Here is a 16,446-nt window from a genome sequence, read left to right as displayed (position 1 = left end):
CCAAGTTTGTTCAAAAGAAAAAGATGCGCCAGTGGCCAGTAAGTCCATGAAGAGATGTTCAAACTCGTAGTTGTCAGGGAAGCAGAAGTGGGACTATAAGGAGACGGCACTTCCCCGCCAGCTGGCTACCATGATGCCCACGGGAAGCAGGTGCTGCTGAGGACACAGAGGGGTCTAAGACGGTGCCTTGGGGAGAGGCTGGCGGCTCCTCTGGAGCGGCGCCCGAGTCAGCACAGGCTGCACCCTAGAGAAACAGCAGGGACTTGGGGACACTGGCCAGTGAACGCTGTCAGCAGCACCACTCCGCTCCTGGCAAAGGTGGAACAGCCCCAATGTCACCAGCAGAGGAACAGGTGGTGGCGGAGCCATGAAGGGCGGGGCAGCCGCGCGGGGCGCACGCAGCGTCCCTGTGAGGCCTCTGGCTGCAGGAGAGGTAGCACCTGGCCTCTTCTGCGGCTCCGAGCAGCCAGCGCTCCGGGGCAGCCGGGGCAGCCCCCCGAGCCCTGTTTCCTGGGCAGGTCTCCTGTGGGGGCGCCTCAGTGTGAACACAGTGCCACCCAAGGCAGGCTCACTCAGAGGCGTTGCAACGGCAAGACTGCGTTTCATATAAGCTCCGCCTTTGGCTACTGATTACAAACAGGTTTGCTGGCATGCAAGTCTAAAGGGAAAGCTCTCCCACCGGCAGGTACTGCTGCGTCCCTCACTGCAAGGAGGGCCTGCACGGTGCCATGGGGCGGCGGCGTGTGTGCAGCGGAGTCGCCAGGCCACAGGGCTCAGGCACCGCGCCGCGATCCCGGGCCTCGCTGGCGGGAGGGTCCCCAGGTGCACAGGACTCCGGGACTCCTGGAGCGGCTGTTGGAGCCAGGCAATCACACTTACTGCCTCTGCTTGCTTCGCAGCTGACAGAGGGCAACTGTCCCCTCCTCATGGGTGACACTTCGGTACCTGGCACTTGGGACACTCGGTGGGAACGGCACAGCCCTCTCTCCCGGCTCTGCTGAGGGACTGGGGTCCCCGCGTGCAGCAGAGCTGGGCCACGCGCCTGTCACTCCCCAGCCCCTGCCCTCACCCTGCTCTCCACTGGCTCAGCTCTCTGGGTCAGCGCTGGTGGATGCCAAGGTCCCTGCTCTGCCCTCAGGAGTGGCCGGAGGACCGTGGATCCCTGGTGTCAGGGTGGGAGGGCAGCTGAGGCCTCAGCCAAGACGGCCCCTCTCACCGAGAGGCCACAGCCCTCTCAGGGCGAGCAGGAGCGCTCACCCTCCATGCTAGCTTGTTTCACTTAACACGCTGACCTCTGCTTCCCTCGAGGACCCATCCAATGGCAGGGTTTCTTCTCTTGGGGGAGGGGTGTTGAAACAGGGTCTGGCCTCCGACTCATGGTGATCTTCCTGCCTCAGCCTCCTGCACCTAGAATGATACTCTTGATCCGCTCGTCCCAAGGTCCCCCACAGTGGTTCCTCTCTTGGCTGCTGAGCATGTTGCTGAGGGGACACGAGAGTGCAGCTGTGCCTTCTGCACCCCGACTTCCTCTCCTGTTGCTGGGCACGCAATGAGCCAGCCACCAGGGCTTCGGCACCATCACACGTCCGCCCCCTGGACTCGAGGCCCCCGCAGGTGACGGCCAACACGCGGTGTCGGAGGGAAGGCACGCAGCCCGAGCCGAAGCCTCTCAGCAGTGCCTTCTCCACTCTGGCCTCCCCGCCTGCCATGTTGGCGGGGGCCCTCGGCACAGGGGCCAGAAATGACCGGCCGGGGCGGGTGTGTGCGCAGACAGAGCACAGGAGCGTGTGCGGCTCCTGCACCCCAGCCCCCCCTGCACGGCAGTGGTGCGCGTGGGCTGGGACGGGCGTGGGGTGCGCTGCCCCCTTGGACCCAGACCCTAGACGTCCTGGGCCGCAGAGGTGCCTCTCAGGGTCACCACGGGGACGTCACAGGCTGAGCACCATCTGCAGCAGATCACAGTGCAAATGCACGCTGAGCTCTGTCCAAAATGCACAGGGCGGCTGTGCTTCAGACTCTGGAGGTGACAGGTGGGGCAGTGGCCGGGGCACCTGGTGTGCGCGGGACATCGCCTCTGTTCCTGCATCCTGTGCTCACAGCCGGGGGCTGGATCCAGGGTCTTTCTGGGCTGCATTTCACGGCAGTCACCCACAAGGCCAGGCACGGGATGCTCCTCCTGTGGAGTCACATGGTGCTCAGACATAGGAGGGTTCCGGGGCAGTTTGGATTTTTGGATTGCAATGCTCAGTGTGTAAGTCAGATATGTGCTCAGCTTCTCAGCATGGTTTCTGGACTGGAACCAATGCTGTTGTAGGCACTGTGAACCTTCTAGCTCTGAGAGCCAGCATCTCGCAGGTCCTGCACGAGGGGAGGCCTGGGTGGCAGGAAGCACGCAGAAGGTTCTGGGCAGGGTGAGGGAGCTAAGAACAGAAGCAAAGCCTGAAGTGCCCCCAACCAGCTAGGGGGCTGAGAGCTCCTTCCATGGCACCTGGCCACACAACACGTGCTGACAGGTACACGGGAAGCCTCCTGCGTCCACACGAGTGAGCACACAGGAGCCAGGGTCAGTCTCGGAACACACACTGAGCACGATGATCTCACATGCACAAGGGGGCAAGGAGCAGCTAAGTAATGCTTTTCAGGCAGGCAGGCAGGTTTGACCCAGGTACCAGGGAGAACAGGCCAGGCCAGGGAGGTGGGGACAGAAGATACTCCCATGGTCCCAAAGCCTCCTGTGCTCACATCCGAGACCAACCCACTGAGACAGTCCTGGCTGAGCGTGCTGCTAGGAGGCAGGGCAGGAGGAGATGGATCGTGAGACCTTTGAGGGCAAACCTGGCTTTCTCCCTCTCTGACAGCTCCCACGAAGAGAGTGCTGTCTCTTGCCACATCCCTCTACCACCATGCTCTGTTGCAGCCAGCCGACCATGGATTGAACCCTCGGGAGCCGTGAGCCACGTTTCACCCCCACTCCCTGCACACTGTGAGCGTCAGGTATTTTGTCCTAGTGACACAAAGCTGACAGTACAATGACCAAATGTGCTTTCTTAGATAGTTCCCCAGCCAGCGGAGAGCCCAGAAGTACTTCCAGAGCCCCTGTCAGCTGCCAGGCAGGCGCGTGTGCGGCCGGTGTGGCTGAGCACGCAGCGTTTTCCACAGGCGCTGCCATCCTGGCGGGCCTTGGCTTTGCTCTCCCACTGTGACGCAAAGTCTGTGCTGCCCCTGCAGTGACTCACTGACTGGACCCAGGACATGGACTTGCTTTTTCTTTTTTGTGTCTCTCGCTTACTGTTTGTGACACTGTTGTGATGGATTAATTAGTGGTCAACGTGAGTGGGAACGTCCAGCGGACTGAGTCAGCCTGGTTCTGCGTGTGAAGAGCCACCTGAGGATTGTTGCTGGAGTGGAGTAAAAACGGGAGGGGAAGACAGCCTGCTGCTGATTTTCCTGAAGAAGCTGCTTTTTGGCAGTTTTTCTTCAAAGGAGCTTTGGCTGCTGTCTTCCTTCGGGAGAGCTTCAATCCTCATCTTTATCTTGGGCACTGTCTCCTGGCTCCAGTGCAGATCTCGAGGCCTTCTCATACAGATCCTTCACCCGGCCAGCACAGACTTTCTGGCTTCCACCACTGGCCCATGGGCCTTTCTGATGCAGATCCTTGATACTTGCAGGGACACTGCCATGGGCTCCAAGCCCTTGGCTGGATGTGGACAGACGTTTGCGCTCTTCTCCCTCTGACTCCAGTCAGCACTGACTAATACAAGTGTTGTGCATGACAGGGTGGAGGGCAATGCAAAGTTCAAGACAGGGCGGCAGCTTCCTGTGAACACAGCCCCTCTCCTGCCTGTGGCCTGTGGCAGGGGCACCACCCTCTGGGCCTGACCCTCGCCAGGGTGGGACTGGAGAAATGAAGACGAGGGAGCCTCCCACTGACAGAAGTGCCTGCTCTGGGCCCAGCCAGTGGCCCCTCTGTAGTCTCGTCTCCAGACCGCAGTGACGATGTGGAGTCTACACTGTCCCTAAGCCGAGTGCAGTTGTGTTCTGAGGAGGTAGACGCGGTGGCAAGCCAGGGCTCTGCCTGACCCACAGGCGTGGCTTCCCTGCACCTCCCTGCCTCTTCTCAGGCCAGCCACGTGATGGGACGTGATGTGACATGGCAGTGCTGGCCACAGCCCACGGGGGTCGCAGGCGCCCACATGGCCCCTCCATCTCCCCTGAACCCCAACTGCAACTGAAGTCACCAGGATACATCTCAAGGACTGGCGTTAACAGCATTTGTGACCAAAACCACAGCTGGATGGAGGAGGATTTCTTGCATTTTTGTTTCCCCACAAATTTAACTCTTTCTTTCTTTGGCCTAAGCTTCGGCTCTACAGCTATGAATTCTCTTCCAAACATGAATCATGTGTCTCCCTGTGTGAAATCGGGCCAGCCCTCCTTACTGATGCAGCCCTCTCCTGCCATGGGGCCTGACAGCCTAAGGCCCCCATCCCAGCACTCGGAGACCCCTTAGGCCCTGGATGCTGCATGGTCACCATGGCAACCCCCCTCAGCTTTCTGTGCTCCTCCTGACATCTCTCCACCCCATCCCTAGCTTTCTCCTTTTTTTGCAGTACTGGGGTTAAACCCAGGGCCTCTGCACTTAGCTATACCCCCAAGCCCTTTCTTTCTTATTCTGAGGCAAGGTCTTGCTGAGCTGCCAAGCTGCCCAGGCTGGGCTCACACTTGTAACCCTCCCGCCTCAGCCTCCCAGAGTGCTGGGATCACAGGCGTGCGCCACGCCACCTGTCCCACGCTGGCTGTGGGGAAGCAAAGTCTAGGTATAGGCTGGTGGAGACTGGCATTTCGGGATTAGGAAGGCCCCTCTCCAGCCACATAGCCGGCATTCGAATGATCACGTAAGGTTCTCACCTTCTCATCGAAAACCATAACTCCTTGAGCCTAAGCCAAATGACGGGACATGGGCACCACCAGCACAGGACCCTGCCCAGGACCCTGCAGAGCTCCTCAGACCCGTGCGAGTGCTCGTGAGTGTGACTGGGACCTGCAGCATGTGCTGCTTAAGCCACAAGCACGCGTCATGCTTGAAAACGACCATCAGATCGGGAGGAAAACGTGGCAAGCGGCACGTGGAAAACATCCGTAACAAAGACGAGTGCTCTTCCCCAGACGAAAGAGCTGAGCCCAGAGAAACTGGTGTCCACATGCACGCGTAACAGGAGCACCGTGTTGGTTTCTACACACAGGCCACATGGGCCGACTTCCATCCCTGTCCCTGCTGGATGTGGGCAGGGCCTCCCGGCAGGGTCTGAGGGACACCTGGACACAGAGGCCACGTGCAGGGCTGGGGCTGAGCACGGGTGGGCGTGTCGTCAGGGACGGGCCACTTGCCAGACACGGGGGTCACTCTCCTTCTTAAGGTGACAACAGCACTGTGGTTCTCCTACAGTGTTATCTTTTGAAGATATATACGGAAATACCTGCAAACAATGATACAATGACCAAGTACTGCTTAAAAACTACGAGAAGGAGAAAAAGCCCTTACGTTGTCAGCAAGACTACAGGAAGACAAGTTACAAACAGCCACGCTGGGGCAGGGGACTTAGCTCAGTGGTTCTGCTGCCTGCCCTGCAAATGCAAGAAAAAAACCAAAAAACAAAAAAAACAACCACGCTGAACATGGTTCTGAGGAAGCCAGTGCACACTCGAGTGTATGCGCGTGTGCCCGGAGCACACACACGCAAAGCATGCACAGAGCACACGGGCACATGTGACACACGCACATGCAGCCCACGTACACTATGCAGCCCACACACAGGCACACACGTCCTGCCTGCTGTGCGGGTCTCATGTCTGGAGTGCAGGCTCTGCGTGGGCAGCTTTGTGTCCTTCCGGGGTTGGGCACTGCGCCCAGCACCACCCCCACCCCGTGGGAGGCGGCCCAGGCCTTACCTGCATCAGTTCCTGGGTGTCCTCCTCGGAAACGGGCGGCTGGGCCCTCTGCAGCTGCGGCTGCCCGCCCTCCTGGCCTCCTTCAGGCAGCTCTCGGTGCGCAGCACAGCCCATGAGCCCGGATGCTGGAATGAAGAGCTGAGGTCAGCAGGGATGGCTTCCGGAGGGCATAAACCGCACACACGTGTTCGGAGCCTCACGAGGCAGTCAAGCCTGCTGAGGTGCTGGCTCAGCTGAGTGTGTGTGTCAGGGGCTCTGTCCCCAGCTTCCTGGAGCTGAGCATTCCACCCCAGACCCACCTGGTCCCACACCCATCGAGTGTGCAGCTTTCTAAGGAACGGCCCTTTATCTAGCAGTGGTCAGTTCTGCGCGTGCGAGAAAAGTAAAGATACGGCAATAAAACCCCAGAGCCGTTGAACTCTGGTGAAAGGTCCATAAAATACATGACCAAGAAACTGCAGGGTTGGCTGAGCTATTCCACAGAGCGCTGTGGTTCAGAGAGCTCAGGAAATGGCAGCCCAGGGCCAGCTCCACAGCGTGTGCTCCCGCCCACCCACCTGCACACCATGGGGGTGAGCTGCAGCCGCCCCGGACAGGCATGCTTGGCAGGGCTGGGCATCTCCAAGGCTCAGGGCTGCCGTGAGCTCTGGGCTTCTCTGAGCATCTACACCCTGGGTGACTGCAGCCAGGGCAGGGTAGGGGCTGCTCAGGGTGCCAACCACACAGTGGAGTGTGGCTCCTGGTGGCCAGGACAGGGTGCCACCTGTCCAGTACCTAGAGAGCAGTTCCAACTGTGCCCACACCCACGGCCCAGGTGAGGGCTGCACTGCAGCTTTGACCCTGGCTCTTTTCTGTCATGTAGGCTCTGTAAATGGGGCACAGCAGCCAGTGCACTGGTCAGGCAGTGGGGAAAAGGAAGGCGCTCTGAGCCTCCAGGGCCTTTCTCCCGGGCCACAGGACACGATGCAGGGCCTGCAGGGCCTGCTAGACGTGCCAGGAAGGCGAGCACACCTCCCGGGGAGGGTGGGGAGCGAGCGCTCTCGCTGGGCCTGAGCAGAAGCCGAGCGGGGCGCCCCAGACACGCCAGCTCCAGGCTGCACGGTCTTGCCCAGGAAAGAGCCCAGGCACACACCACCCGCTCCGGGCTCATCTCCTGCAGCTAACCTTCAAAGGTCACTTCTCGTTCCTGTCCCAAAGGCCTGCAGGAGGGGTGAGGACTGCAGGAGAGGGGCCCGCCCACGGCAGGGAGGGCCTTCGGTGCCACGCCCACCCTGTGCCCCTTGGCTTCGGAGGCTGCCCTCACAGGACACGGCCTTGGGACACATCTCTGGGACCGTTGCTCTTCTGCCCTATTTTTTCAAAACACCTGGCTGCAGCCAGCCAGGCTGACTTCTGGCCTTGTGTCCTGGCACCGATGCTGCAGTGGTCCCTGCATCGCCCCTCATGGAGCTCAGTGGGCCCTGGCCAGGCACGAAGGGTGCAGCCTGCAGGGGTCACGAGGAGCACAGTGGGATGCTGCCGTCTGCACCCAGCCAGCCTGGCCCACTGTCCTGCTCTGGCAAACAGCGGCCCCACGTGGCCCATGGCTCCCAGCTGGGCACACATCCTCAGTGGTCCTTGGGGCCTCTTGCGGAAACCCCCGGCTCAGCTCCTGTGTAGGCTCTGGGGAATGGTGGGAGCTGCAGGATAGGAACAACTGCTGCCTGTGCACACCTGCAGCTGGGGCTCTGCACATAGCCAGAGCTGAGGCAGGACTCTCCTGGATGCTACTCATCACCATGGAGGCCTGGGCTGGGACACTTTCCACAGGTGCAGTGTGGCCAGGTCACAGGATGCCACGGACCCCACCCCCAGCTGGCTGCTGACTTGGTCACCGGGTGTTTGGAGACTTCTAGGGAGAAGGACCATGGTTCTGTTTCTTCCTCATGAAGAGTCCCATTAAATAAAACAGGAACAAAGGCTCCTGTGGAAAGGGGATGAGAGATACCTTACCTTCCAGGAAGGGGACCAGGCAGTGTGCTGAGGAAGTGCCCCGGCAAGGGGCGTGTGTGTTACCAGGGAGGGCCGCCCTGCATGGAGAAGCAGCGCCAGCCGCAGGGAAGCCCGCCACATACACGGCGCGCCAGGCCTCGCAGAAGCGTCAGTGTGGACAGAGGCCTCCACACAGGCACACGCTGCGGAGCCGGGAAGCAGAGACAACACGGAAATGCACGTTTGTCTACGGGGGAAGGCAGCAGGAGGAGACTGGGCAGGCCACAGCGGTCTTCGGTGCATTCCCAGCAGGAGAGGCATGCATGGCCGAGCCAAGCCCCGAGGACGCTGGGGCTCAGGGGGTGCAGGCCTCCCAGCCAGGCAGGCACCCCATCACACACAGCACAGCTCCTGCAACGCGCCCCGGATGGTGCTCAGGCAGCACCGAACATCCGGAGCCCGCAGATGAGAACCTCAGAACATCCTGAGCACATGCTCGAGTGAGAAACCCCGCGCAGGCCCTGGGCCCCACACGTCTCAGCACTGCTGTGAACAGTCACTCTGAGGACGCGTGCAGAGGCGCGCACCGGGAACAGGCCTGTGCCAGCCCCGGCCTGTCTCCAGGACATCCCGCGTCCACACACACTGCAGCTTCTGGAGTCCCCACCAGGGCTCACACTCGCTCGGGGCTCTGGGGCTCTGAGCGAAACCCGTCCGTCTGCAGATCTCTCCTGTGAGCCTGAACCGCCCGCCCTCAGCTCAGCCCGCGGGGCCGGCAGAGACCCAGCAGCTGCAGCGGCCGCTAACGGCTCCGCCCAGCGCAGCTCCCCAGGCCTCCCTCCCACCGCCTCCTCCCGCCAACCCTCCCCGGAGGCCTGCGCGTGGCGACACTGCCCCCGTGTGGCCGCGGGGGATCTCCAGACAGCACAGAGGCCCAGCAGCACAGTGGGAGCGCTGGAGGCCGGGGGAGGCCGGGGGAGGCCGCACGACAGCCCTGCACCAGGCTGTGGCCATGAACGTGTCCTCCCCGGTACCTAGGACCCGAAGGCCGCCCACGCCGCTTTCTGCACATGCCATGCAAGGGCTGGGCCCCAAGTCCATGGGCTCCAGGCGCACCCACTCCTTGGAAATGAGGACAGCAGGCAACCGTGCTGGCTCATGCCTCTACCCCAGCACTCCGCAACCAGAGGCAGGAAGATTACAGGGTAGAGGCAGCCTGCATACAGTGACTGGGCGAGGGCCGGAAACTTAGCTCAGTGTGAAGGCCTTGGGTTCAAGACCAAGAGCCAAATGCAGAAAAACAGAGGACAGCTCCTGTCACTGAGCAGAGCCTCACTCAAGCCAGGGTGTCCACCAGGAGGCAAGGAAAGCAGGGAGTCACGCATCATCCCCAGGTGCTACGCCACGTGAACACGGGGATGGGGGCCGCTCCTGCCCCTTGGAAGGGAGGAGCAGGGCACGGACTCTGCGTGCTGCACAAGACAGGACAGGACAGGACAGGATGACAACACGCCACTGAGGACAAGGCCCCAGAGGGCCTGCCAGAGAGAGGGTCTGCAATGCTGGGGACCCTGGCCAGATACGGGGTCCTGGCACGCTGAGGGGTCTGCAAAGGGATGGCACCCGGGACACAGCACAGGATCTGGGACAAGAGCCACCTCCCACAGAGGGACCCATCCCACAGGGGACGGGCCACGGTGGGGCCCGATCGTCAGGCGGCTCTAGACAGGGCCACACAGACTCCTCCCTGGGGCCACACACCTGTCCCTCCTCAGTCCTCACTCCCCTGGGACAGTCGCCTCCTGCATGCGTGTGACAGCCCGTGCCCTGTCTGGCGTCCCTCCCGGGCCAGCGATACCTCCTGCCTGGCCTTGGCCTTGCTTTGCCCTCCACGCTGGCCCACACGGCCCCCTTGACTGGTCTGGCCGATCCTTTCTCGCGGTGAATGCTGCGCGCTACTGGGGGCCGCATCATCTCCTTCGGCCCATCTGTCTTCACCTCTTCCTGGACCCCTCCTCATACCCTAATCCAGGTGCTGTGGGCCACGCACACCCTGTGGTAGCCAGTGTCAGGCCCTGTTACCCGTAATGCTCCACACTGGCCCCACATGGTCATGCCCCACTCCCTGCTTCCGCACTCGCAAAGCCACGGAGCCCGACACATGGCACACTGGCTGGAAAGGTGTAGTCACTGCCAGGGCAGCTGAGCTGGGCAGGGCAGGGCAGGGCAGGGCAGGGCAGGGCAGGGGACGCAGCAGTGTTGCTGGGAGGGGGCAGCCTCAGCAAGTGAGGGTGCACTGGGCAGGCAGGCCTTGGCATGTCCTTCTACTTAGGGAGTCACAGAAGGTCTATGCTGTGTGACCTGGACGTGTGTGAGCGTGTGTGCAGGGCTCAGTTCTGGCCACTTGTCCCCGGGGTAATGACAAAGAAGGTTATGGGGCCTGAGAGGAGCCTGGTGGGGTCCTCAGGTCATGGCGAATGTCTTCCAGGTGACTCATGCTGTTCCGAGGGCCACCGAGGAGCAGGCCAGGCCCCCGGTGTACTCTTCCTGGGGCCACACAGACAGGGCTGCCCAGTCTTCAGCCTTGCACTTCCAAGACAGCCAGCTAGAGACCTCTCTCCTTCCCTCACCCCCAGCTTCTAGAACTGTTGTATTTAGCAGCACAACCCAGACCAGTAAGATCCTCTCTGACTGGCTTGGTGTTTGGCCACAATAATGAGACACCCAAGGCAATGAATTTAGAAGGAGCCAAGGTTTAGTGTTCCTCCAGCCCTGCAGGATCCCAGCTCTAGACCAGGTGGCCAACTGCTTGGGCCTGTGGCTGAGGCAATGCATGGTGGCAGGGACACGTGAAGGGGCCAAGCCTCACCTTATCATGAGCCAGGAAGCAAAAGGAGGTGGAGGACAGGGTTCCACGCCCCTCAGGGCAGGCCATGCCCCCAGAGACCTAAGGACCTCCCATGGCCCTCTCCTTAAGGTCCCCCGGCCTCCATGCTGGGACCAAGCCTGCAGCGCATGGGCCTCTGGGGACACTCAGCACCCAAACATGCAAAGATCCAACCCAATCCACACATCTGTCCAGCACAGTACGCAGAAGGGGCGGCTGCCTGTGTGCTGTGCCAAAAGTCTCTGCTCCAAAGTCTGCACACGAGGACCAGCAGCTCACCTTCGGGCCACACAGGCCAGCTCTGTCCCGCTGAGGAAGTGGCTCCCGAGCTCCCGAGCACTGCAGCATCTCCCAGCAGCTGGACCTTCTTGCTGAACTGCACTTCTAAAATGCGGATGACTTCCGGCATCTTGGCAGATATCATGCGGTAAGCCACGTCGGGCTTCCCAATGAACCGCTGCCGAATGCTCACTTCATAGGGCGAGTGGACCTTAATGTCATCCACGTCTTCCCTCTGGAACCTGTGCAGGAGCACAGAGCTGGAGTTGTGGATTTCCAGCGCAGACACCAGGACAGTGAGCCTTCCTGGCTGGGCGTGAGACTCTGTTCTTTGAGAAATCACCGCGGGGACCTGGACCATGACCCCTTCCTTTCTACACAGCTCACCACCAGCAACCGAGGTAGCTTCCCTGGGCTTCACTTCTGCTGCTCTCTTCCAAAAGTTGGAGCGAAAGGGCCACCAGGATGGGGACTCCAGTTCTGTCAGCAATCTGGAAGAGCAAAGGAAAAACCTGAGCCAGCTGGTTAAAAAGCGATGCTTTTGGGCTTTGGAAGACTGCATTAGCTTTTCCAAAGCATTACCATCTTACAGCCAACATTCCCTGAAGTGCTCACCAGCGAACAGAGCAGGGCTGTCACCCACACGTCTGAGGATTAGAACCAAAGGCTTGGGGCGGGGCAGACACCACCTGGAGGAACCCAGCTAATGGAGGGAGGGCCAGGCAAGCACGCATGCCTGGCAGCAGTGTCACACCAGTCAATCTCAGGGTCTGGGCAGGTCCTAGGTCCACGCTGTCTAGAGGGGTGGGAGGCGCCTGTGGCCCTCACCCTCAAAGTGTAGCCAGTGCAACTGAGAAACCACATTCTTAATAATTCAATTTCAGCATGGTGAGTGGCTACCATGTTGGACAGCACAACTCCAAAGGACCCAGTAACACCACCACGAGAGATATCTAATGAGCCCATAGAAGAGGGACAAATGGAGGCAGGACAGAAAGCCAAGGTCAAATGGAACAAACAGGGAGTGAGCAGCCGAAGGCAGAATGGCACTGACTCGTGTTTAGCAGCCATGCTTTCCTAGTCATGCCCAGGATATGGACTAGATATTCCAGCTAAAAGGCAGACTGTCAGCCTGGAGAGAGAAACAACATCCAGCTGTAGCTTGTTTATAGACATTCTATAAAATATGAAAACACAGACACAAGGAGAGCAAGAGAGTCACATGGATATGCTATACAGCATGCTAACAGCAAATGAGTACTACCAGGGGTGCAGTGCACGGTCCTCAGAGAATTATCCAACAGAAAGGGTTAACGATACGAAACGGGCAAGCACTTCATAACAGAACTTTAAAATTCACCAAGCAAAAACCTGACAAAACTAAATGGAGAAAGATATGGTCATAGCTATTGATTTGAACACATTTCTCTCAATGATTAATAAAATAACAAGACTGTCTAACTAGCTCCCCTGCTGGCAGGTCCAGAAACACCACCCAACAGCTGCAGGGAGTGTGTGTCAACTTAAGGAAACCATCAGCCAAGGAGGCCAGTAACAGAACCAACAGGGCACTGCCTGCCACAAAGAAATGGGAAAAGAAATCAGGAGCTAAAGGGCCCTCAAATCTCTGGAAATTAATCACATACTTAAGTAATACATGGATCCAAAAAGAACAAAAAGGAATTTAGAAAAAATTGAAAGTAAATGAAAATACAATATATAAAAATGGCAAGAAAATAGAGCAGACATCAGAGAGAAAATTATAGGTTTCAGTGTGTTCATATGAAAACTTCACAGAAAGGTTTAAAATCAGTGATCTAAGCTGGGGCTGGGGACTCAGCTCACTGGGAGAGTACTGCTTTGTGTAGCATGTGCCAGGCCCTGGTTCCATCCCAGCACCACAAACACACACACACACACACACACACACGCACGCGCGCACACACATGTGCCTATCCTAGAGCAAATTAGCCTCAAGTAAGTAGAAACGAAACACAGAAGCCAACAGAACTAAAAACAAAAAAAATAAAGCATTACCAAAGCCAAAAAATTTTTTTGAAGTGATTTTTAAAAATTAAACTACAACAGGCGCTGGGGATTTAGCTCAGTGGTTCTGGCGCCTGCCTTGTAAACGCAAGGTCCCGAGTTCAATCCCCAGTATCCAAAAAAAAAAAAAATTAAACTACAACTAACAAGAACAATCAAGGGAAAAAAGAGAAAATGCAAATTACCAACACTGGGATGAGAAAGGACACATTACCATAGAACCTGAAATGCTCACAGAGATAGTTTCCACAGCAATAAACTCACCAACTTACACGAAACAGAAAAAACACTTGAAAAACCCAAGGCAAGAAAAAAGTCAAGAACAAGAAAAACACTGAACTTGTAACTAAAGACCTCGCCAGAGAGAAGACTGTGGTCCAGGTTTTCTGGATCCACTGGTGAATTACATTCACAGCGACGGTGCTCAAACCCTGTCACAGGCCAACACAAGAGCGGAAGCTCGGTTCCACTTGCGTCACCAGACCACGAGACCCGCACGCCACACCGAAGGGCAGTGTAAGAAGACAGGGCAGGCAACAGCTCTCAGGCCGTGTGCGGGCAAGCACCTCAGGAAAGCATCAGCAGAAGCAATGAGCCATGAGTAATGGTGTCTGCTGGGGCCAGGGAGCCATGGGGGTTAATACCTGGAAACCCATCTCCTTAGAGAGATAGAAGGGTGACTGCATGACCACAACTGGTGGAGAAAAGAACCTGGGCAGAGGCATCCCTGACCAGGCGAAAGCTTCCAGCAAGCTGGAGGGGAGGAACACCGTCCACTGTCATGAAGAACAGAAGGTAAAAGCTGGGCAGACTGCGGTATGTGGGGGCATATGCCCATCATTCCAGTGCTCTGGGTAGCTGAGGCAGGAGAATCACAAGTTTGAGAGTCTGGCCTAGGCAAAGCAGACACTTAGCAAAACGCTGTCTCAAAATAAAAAATGGCCTGTAGATAGCTCAGTGAGTTCAATCCCCAATAGCACAAAACAAAACCCAACGAAAACAAACAACAAAACAACCAGGCAGATTCTAAACTATTCAAGCTTTGAACACTTTCCTCAAGTATGGCATTATGAAATATATTTGGCTGTATGTCTCTCAAACCCTGGGCTCTCTGGGGTTCACAGGTCTTTGTGTGCTGATGAGCCGGCCACTGGCCAGCAGCCCTGGGCGGCTTCAGCTCGGGGCTGACACTGGAAGACCAAGGCAGGATCCCAGGGTCGGGACCAAGGCAGGATCCCAGGGTCGGGCCTCCCCAAGGGCAGAGGGGCTGAGGTCCAGCTGCTCTCCAGGGCCCAGTAGTCAGTCCCACCCCAAGGCCAGGGCTCAGAGGGCTTCCTGGGATCTGGGCATGGGGAGGGCGGGCCCAGGGAGGACCGGAAGCCCAGGCTCCCCGCACCTGGCCTGTGCTCTCCTCCTCTGCACCTTGGTAACGTCCTGCTGATGAACCAGGCACTGAGCCAGCCTCTCCCGAGCCCCAAGAGTGACAGGAGCAGTCCATCCACCCGAGGAGGGGTCGTGGGGACCCTGCTTTATAGCCAGCCGGGTGGGGTCAGAATCCCGGGTGAGGCGGCCTGGGCTTGCAGTGGCATCTGAGGTGCTGTGGGCGGCGCTGTCTGCAGGCAGGTGGTGTCCCCTCCTGGGCCGGGCCCGGGAACACTTAGGACAACACAGTCTTGTGACACGGTGCTCCAAGTGTCCAGGGGACAAAGGGAAATCACCTGCCACATGAAAATGCAGGCAAACCTTGACCTGGTGGAGGACAGACAAACAGCATATGGCAAAACCAAGATGCTGTGGCTGGCAAAATATTTGGCAAAGGCTTTCAAACAGCCAGCGTAAAAATGCTTCTATAAGCCACTGAGAACAGGCTTGGCACAAATGAAAAAGCAGCAAGTCTCAGCAAAGAAATAGAAGACTTAAGAAAATACCACATGGAAATCTTAGAACTGAGAAATACAGTGACTGATGTATAAAACTGTCTGGATGGGGAAAATCTCAACTTGCTGGAGACAGAGGGGAAAAAAACAGGGGAATTAAAGAGTAAACAATGGAAATGACTCAGCAACACAGAATAAATATTGAGTGTGGATGCGTGGGAAGAATAATCAGGAATAAATTTAACCAAGAACATGAATGACTTGTGCCCTGAAAACTACAGAGCACTGATAAAAGACATGAGGACTCAAGTAAACAGAAGGACATCCCATGTTCATGGATTGGAAGACAATATTGTTAGAATATGTGTATTACCCAAAGCAATCTACAGATTTGATGCAGTACCCACCAAAATAAGTTATTTTTTTAAAAAAGGGAAAAAACCAATTGACCATAAAAGCCAAAGCAATCTTTAGAAAGAACAAAGTTAGAGTCCTGATTTCAAACTACACTGCCTAAAAGCAGACACAGAAACACATGGAGCAGCATGCGGCAGCCCAGACCAGCTGCAGGCTTCTCCCATCTCGGCTCTCCTCAAAACGAGTAGCTTTTCAAGTCACTTGGTGGATGGGCGAGCGGTGTGAAGAGTATCTGCCTCCCAGCCAGGCATACTGGCACGCATCTGTAGTCCTAGCAGTCTGGAAGGCTGAGGCAGGAGGGTCACAAATTTCAGCCTGGGCAACTTAGTGAGACCCTGTCTCAAAATAAAAAATAAAAGAAGGGCTGGGATGTAGCTTAAAGATCCTGAGTTCAATACACACACACACACACACACACACACACACACTCACTCACTCATGAGTGTGTTGTCTCTAAAGCTCACACTGAGCCTCTTTCTGAGTTGTAAAGGGTATCACCGTGGTGGGGCATCTGACTGTGGCCCACAACACTGGAGCCCCAGAAATTCAGCACGTGGGGAGCCCCTGTATTTCCAAGCCACAGATGTGGGAATGGTGCAGGGAGGCCCTGGCAGTTGCTCCCTCTCCACCGCCAGGTCAGTCAGCCTAAAGACACCCACATGGTGGACCAGGGTGACACCTTTGGGATGGGAGAGGCAATTGAGAGCCCTAGAAAACGGACTGGCACAGGGCTGGAGAGCTCACGCGCTCCTGGGCAGGATGGGGAAGGGGACTGCTGGTCTCGACAGCTGAAGGCAAAGGGCCTCTGGTGGGCCTCATGGACCACAGTGGAGAAGCTGCATCTGGCAGACCAGTGGCTGCACCTCAGGTGCTGCTTCTGCATCGAAATCTCTCTGGAGCAAGGACACCGGGGTTAGCCCTGGTAAAGCTTGAGGTAACCCAGGCCACTCTCTGTGACCCATCCATCTTCTGCACAGTCCGACAGGCGAGTCGACGGGACAGATGGGACTCACTGTCTGC

The 16,446-nt window shown here is 57.5% G+C and overlaps 1 protein-coding gene across 2 annotated transcripts in view; it reads right to left on the bottom strand.

Annotated features, from left to right (window-relative positions):
• Snap47 (synaptosome associated protein 47) overlaps positions 1 to 16,446 on the bottom strand; it is a 43,253-nt gene that overhangs the window by 15,821 nt on the left and 10,986 nt on the right. For both annotated transcript variants that reach the window (XM_087181036.1, XM_021252133.2), the window contains exons 3-4: positions 11,087 to 11,577; positions 5,950 to 6,074 (exon numbers count right to left, since the gene is read on the bottom strand). In XM_087181036.1, coding sequence (XP_087037162.1) covers positions 5,950 to 6,074; positions 11,087 to 11,577 — 616 coding nt within the window. The remainder of the gene's footprint in view (positions 1 to 5,949; positions 6,075 to 11,086; positions 11,578 to 16,446) is intronic.

This window comes from Heterocephalus glaber, unplaced genomic scaffold (assembly GCF_053883595.1).
Source record: "Heterocephalus glaber isolate CG9 unplaced genomic scaffold, H.glaber_assembly_v1.0 deba00001466, whole genome shotgun sequence".
NCBI lineage: Eukaryota > Metazoa > Chordata > Mammalia > Rodentia > Bathyergidae > Heterocephalus > Heterocephalus glaber.
This window is presented reverse-complemented; position numbering and strand designations above follow the sequence as displayed.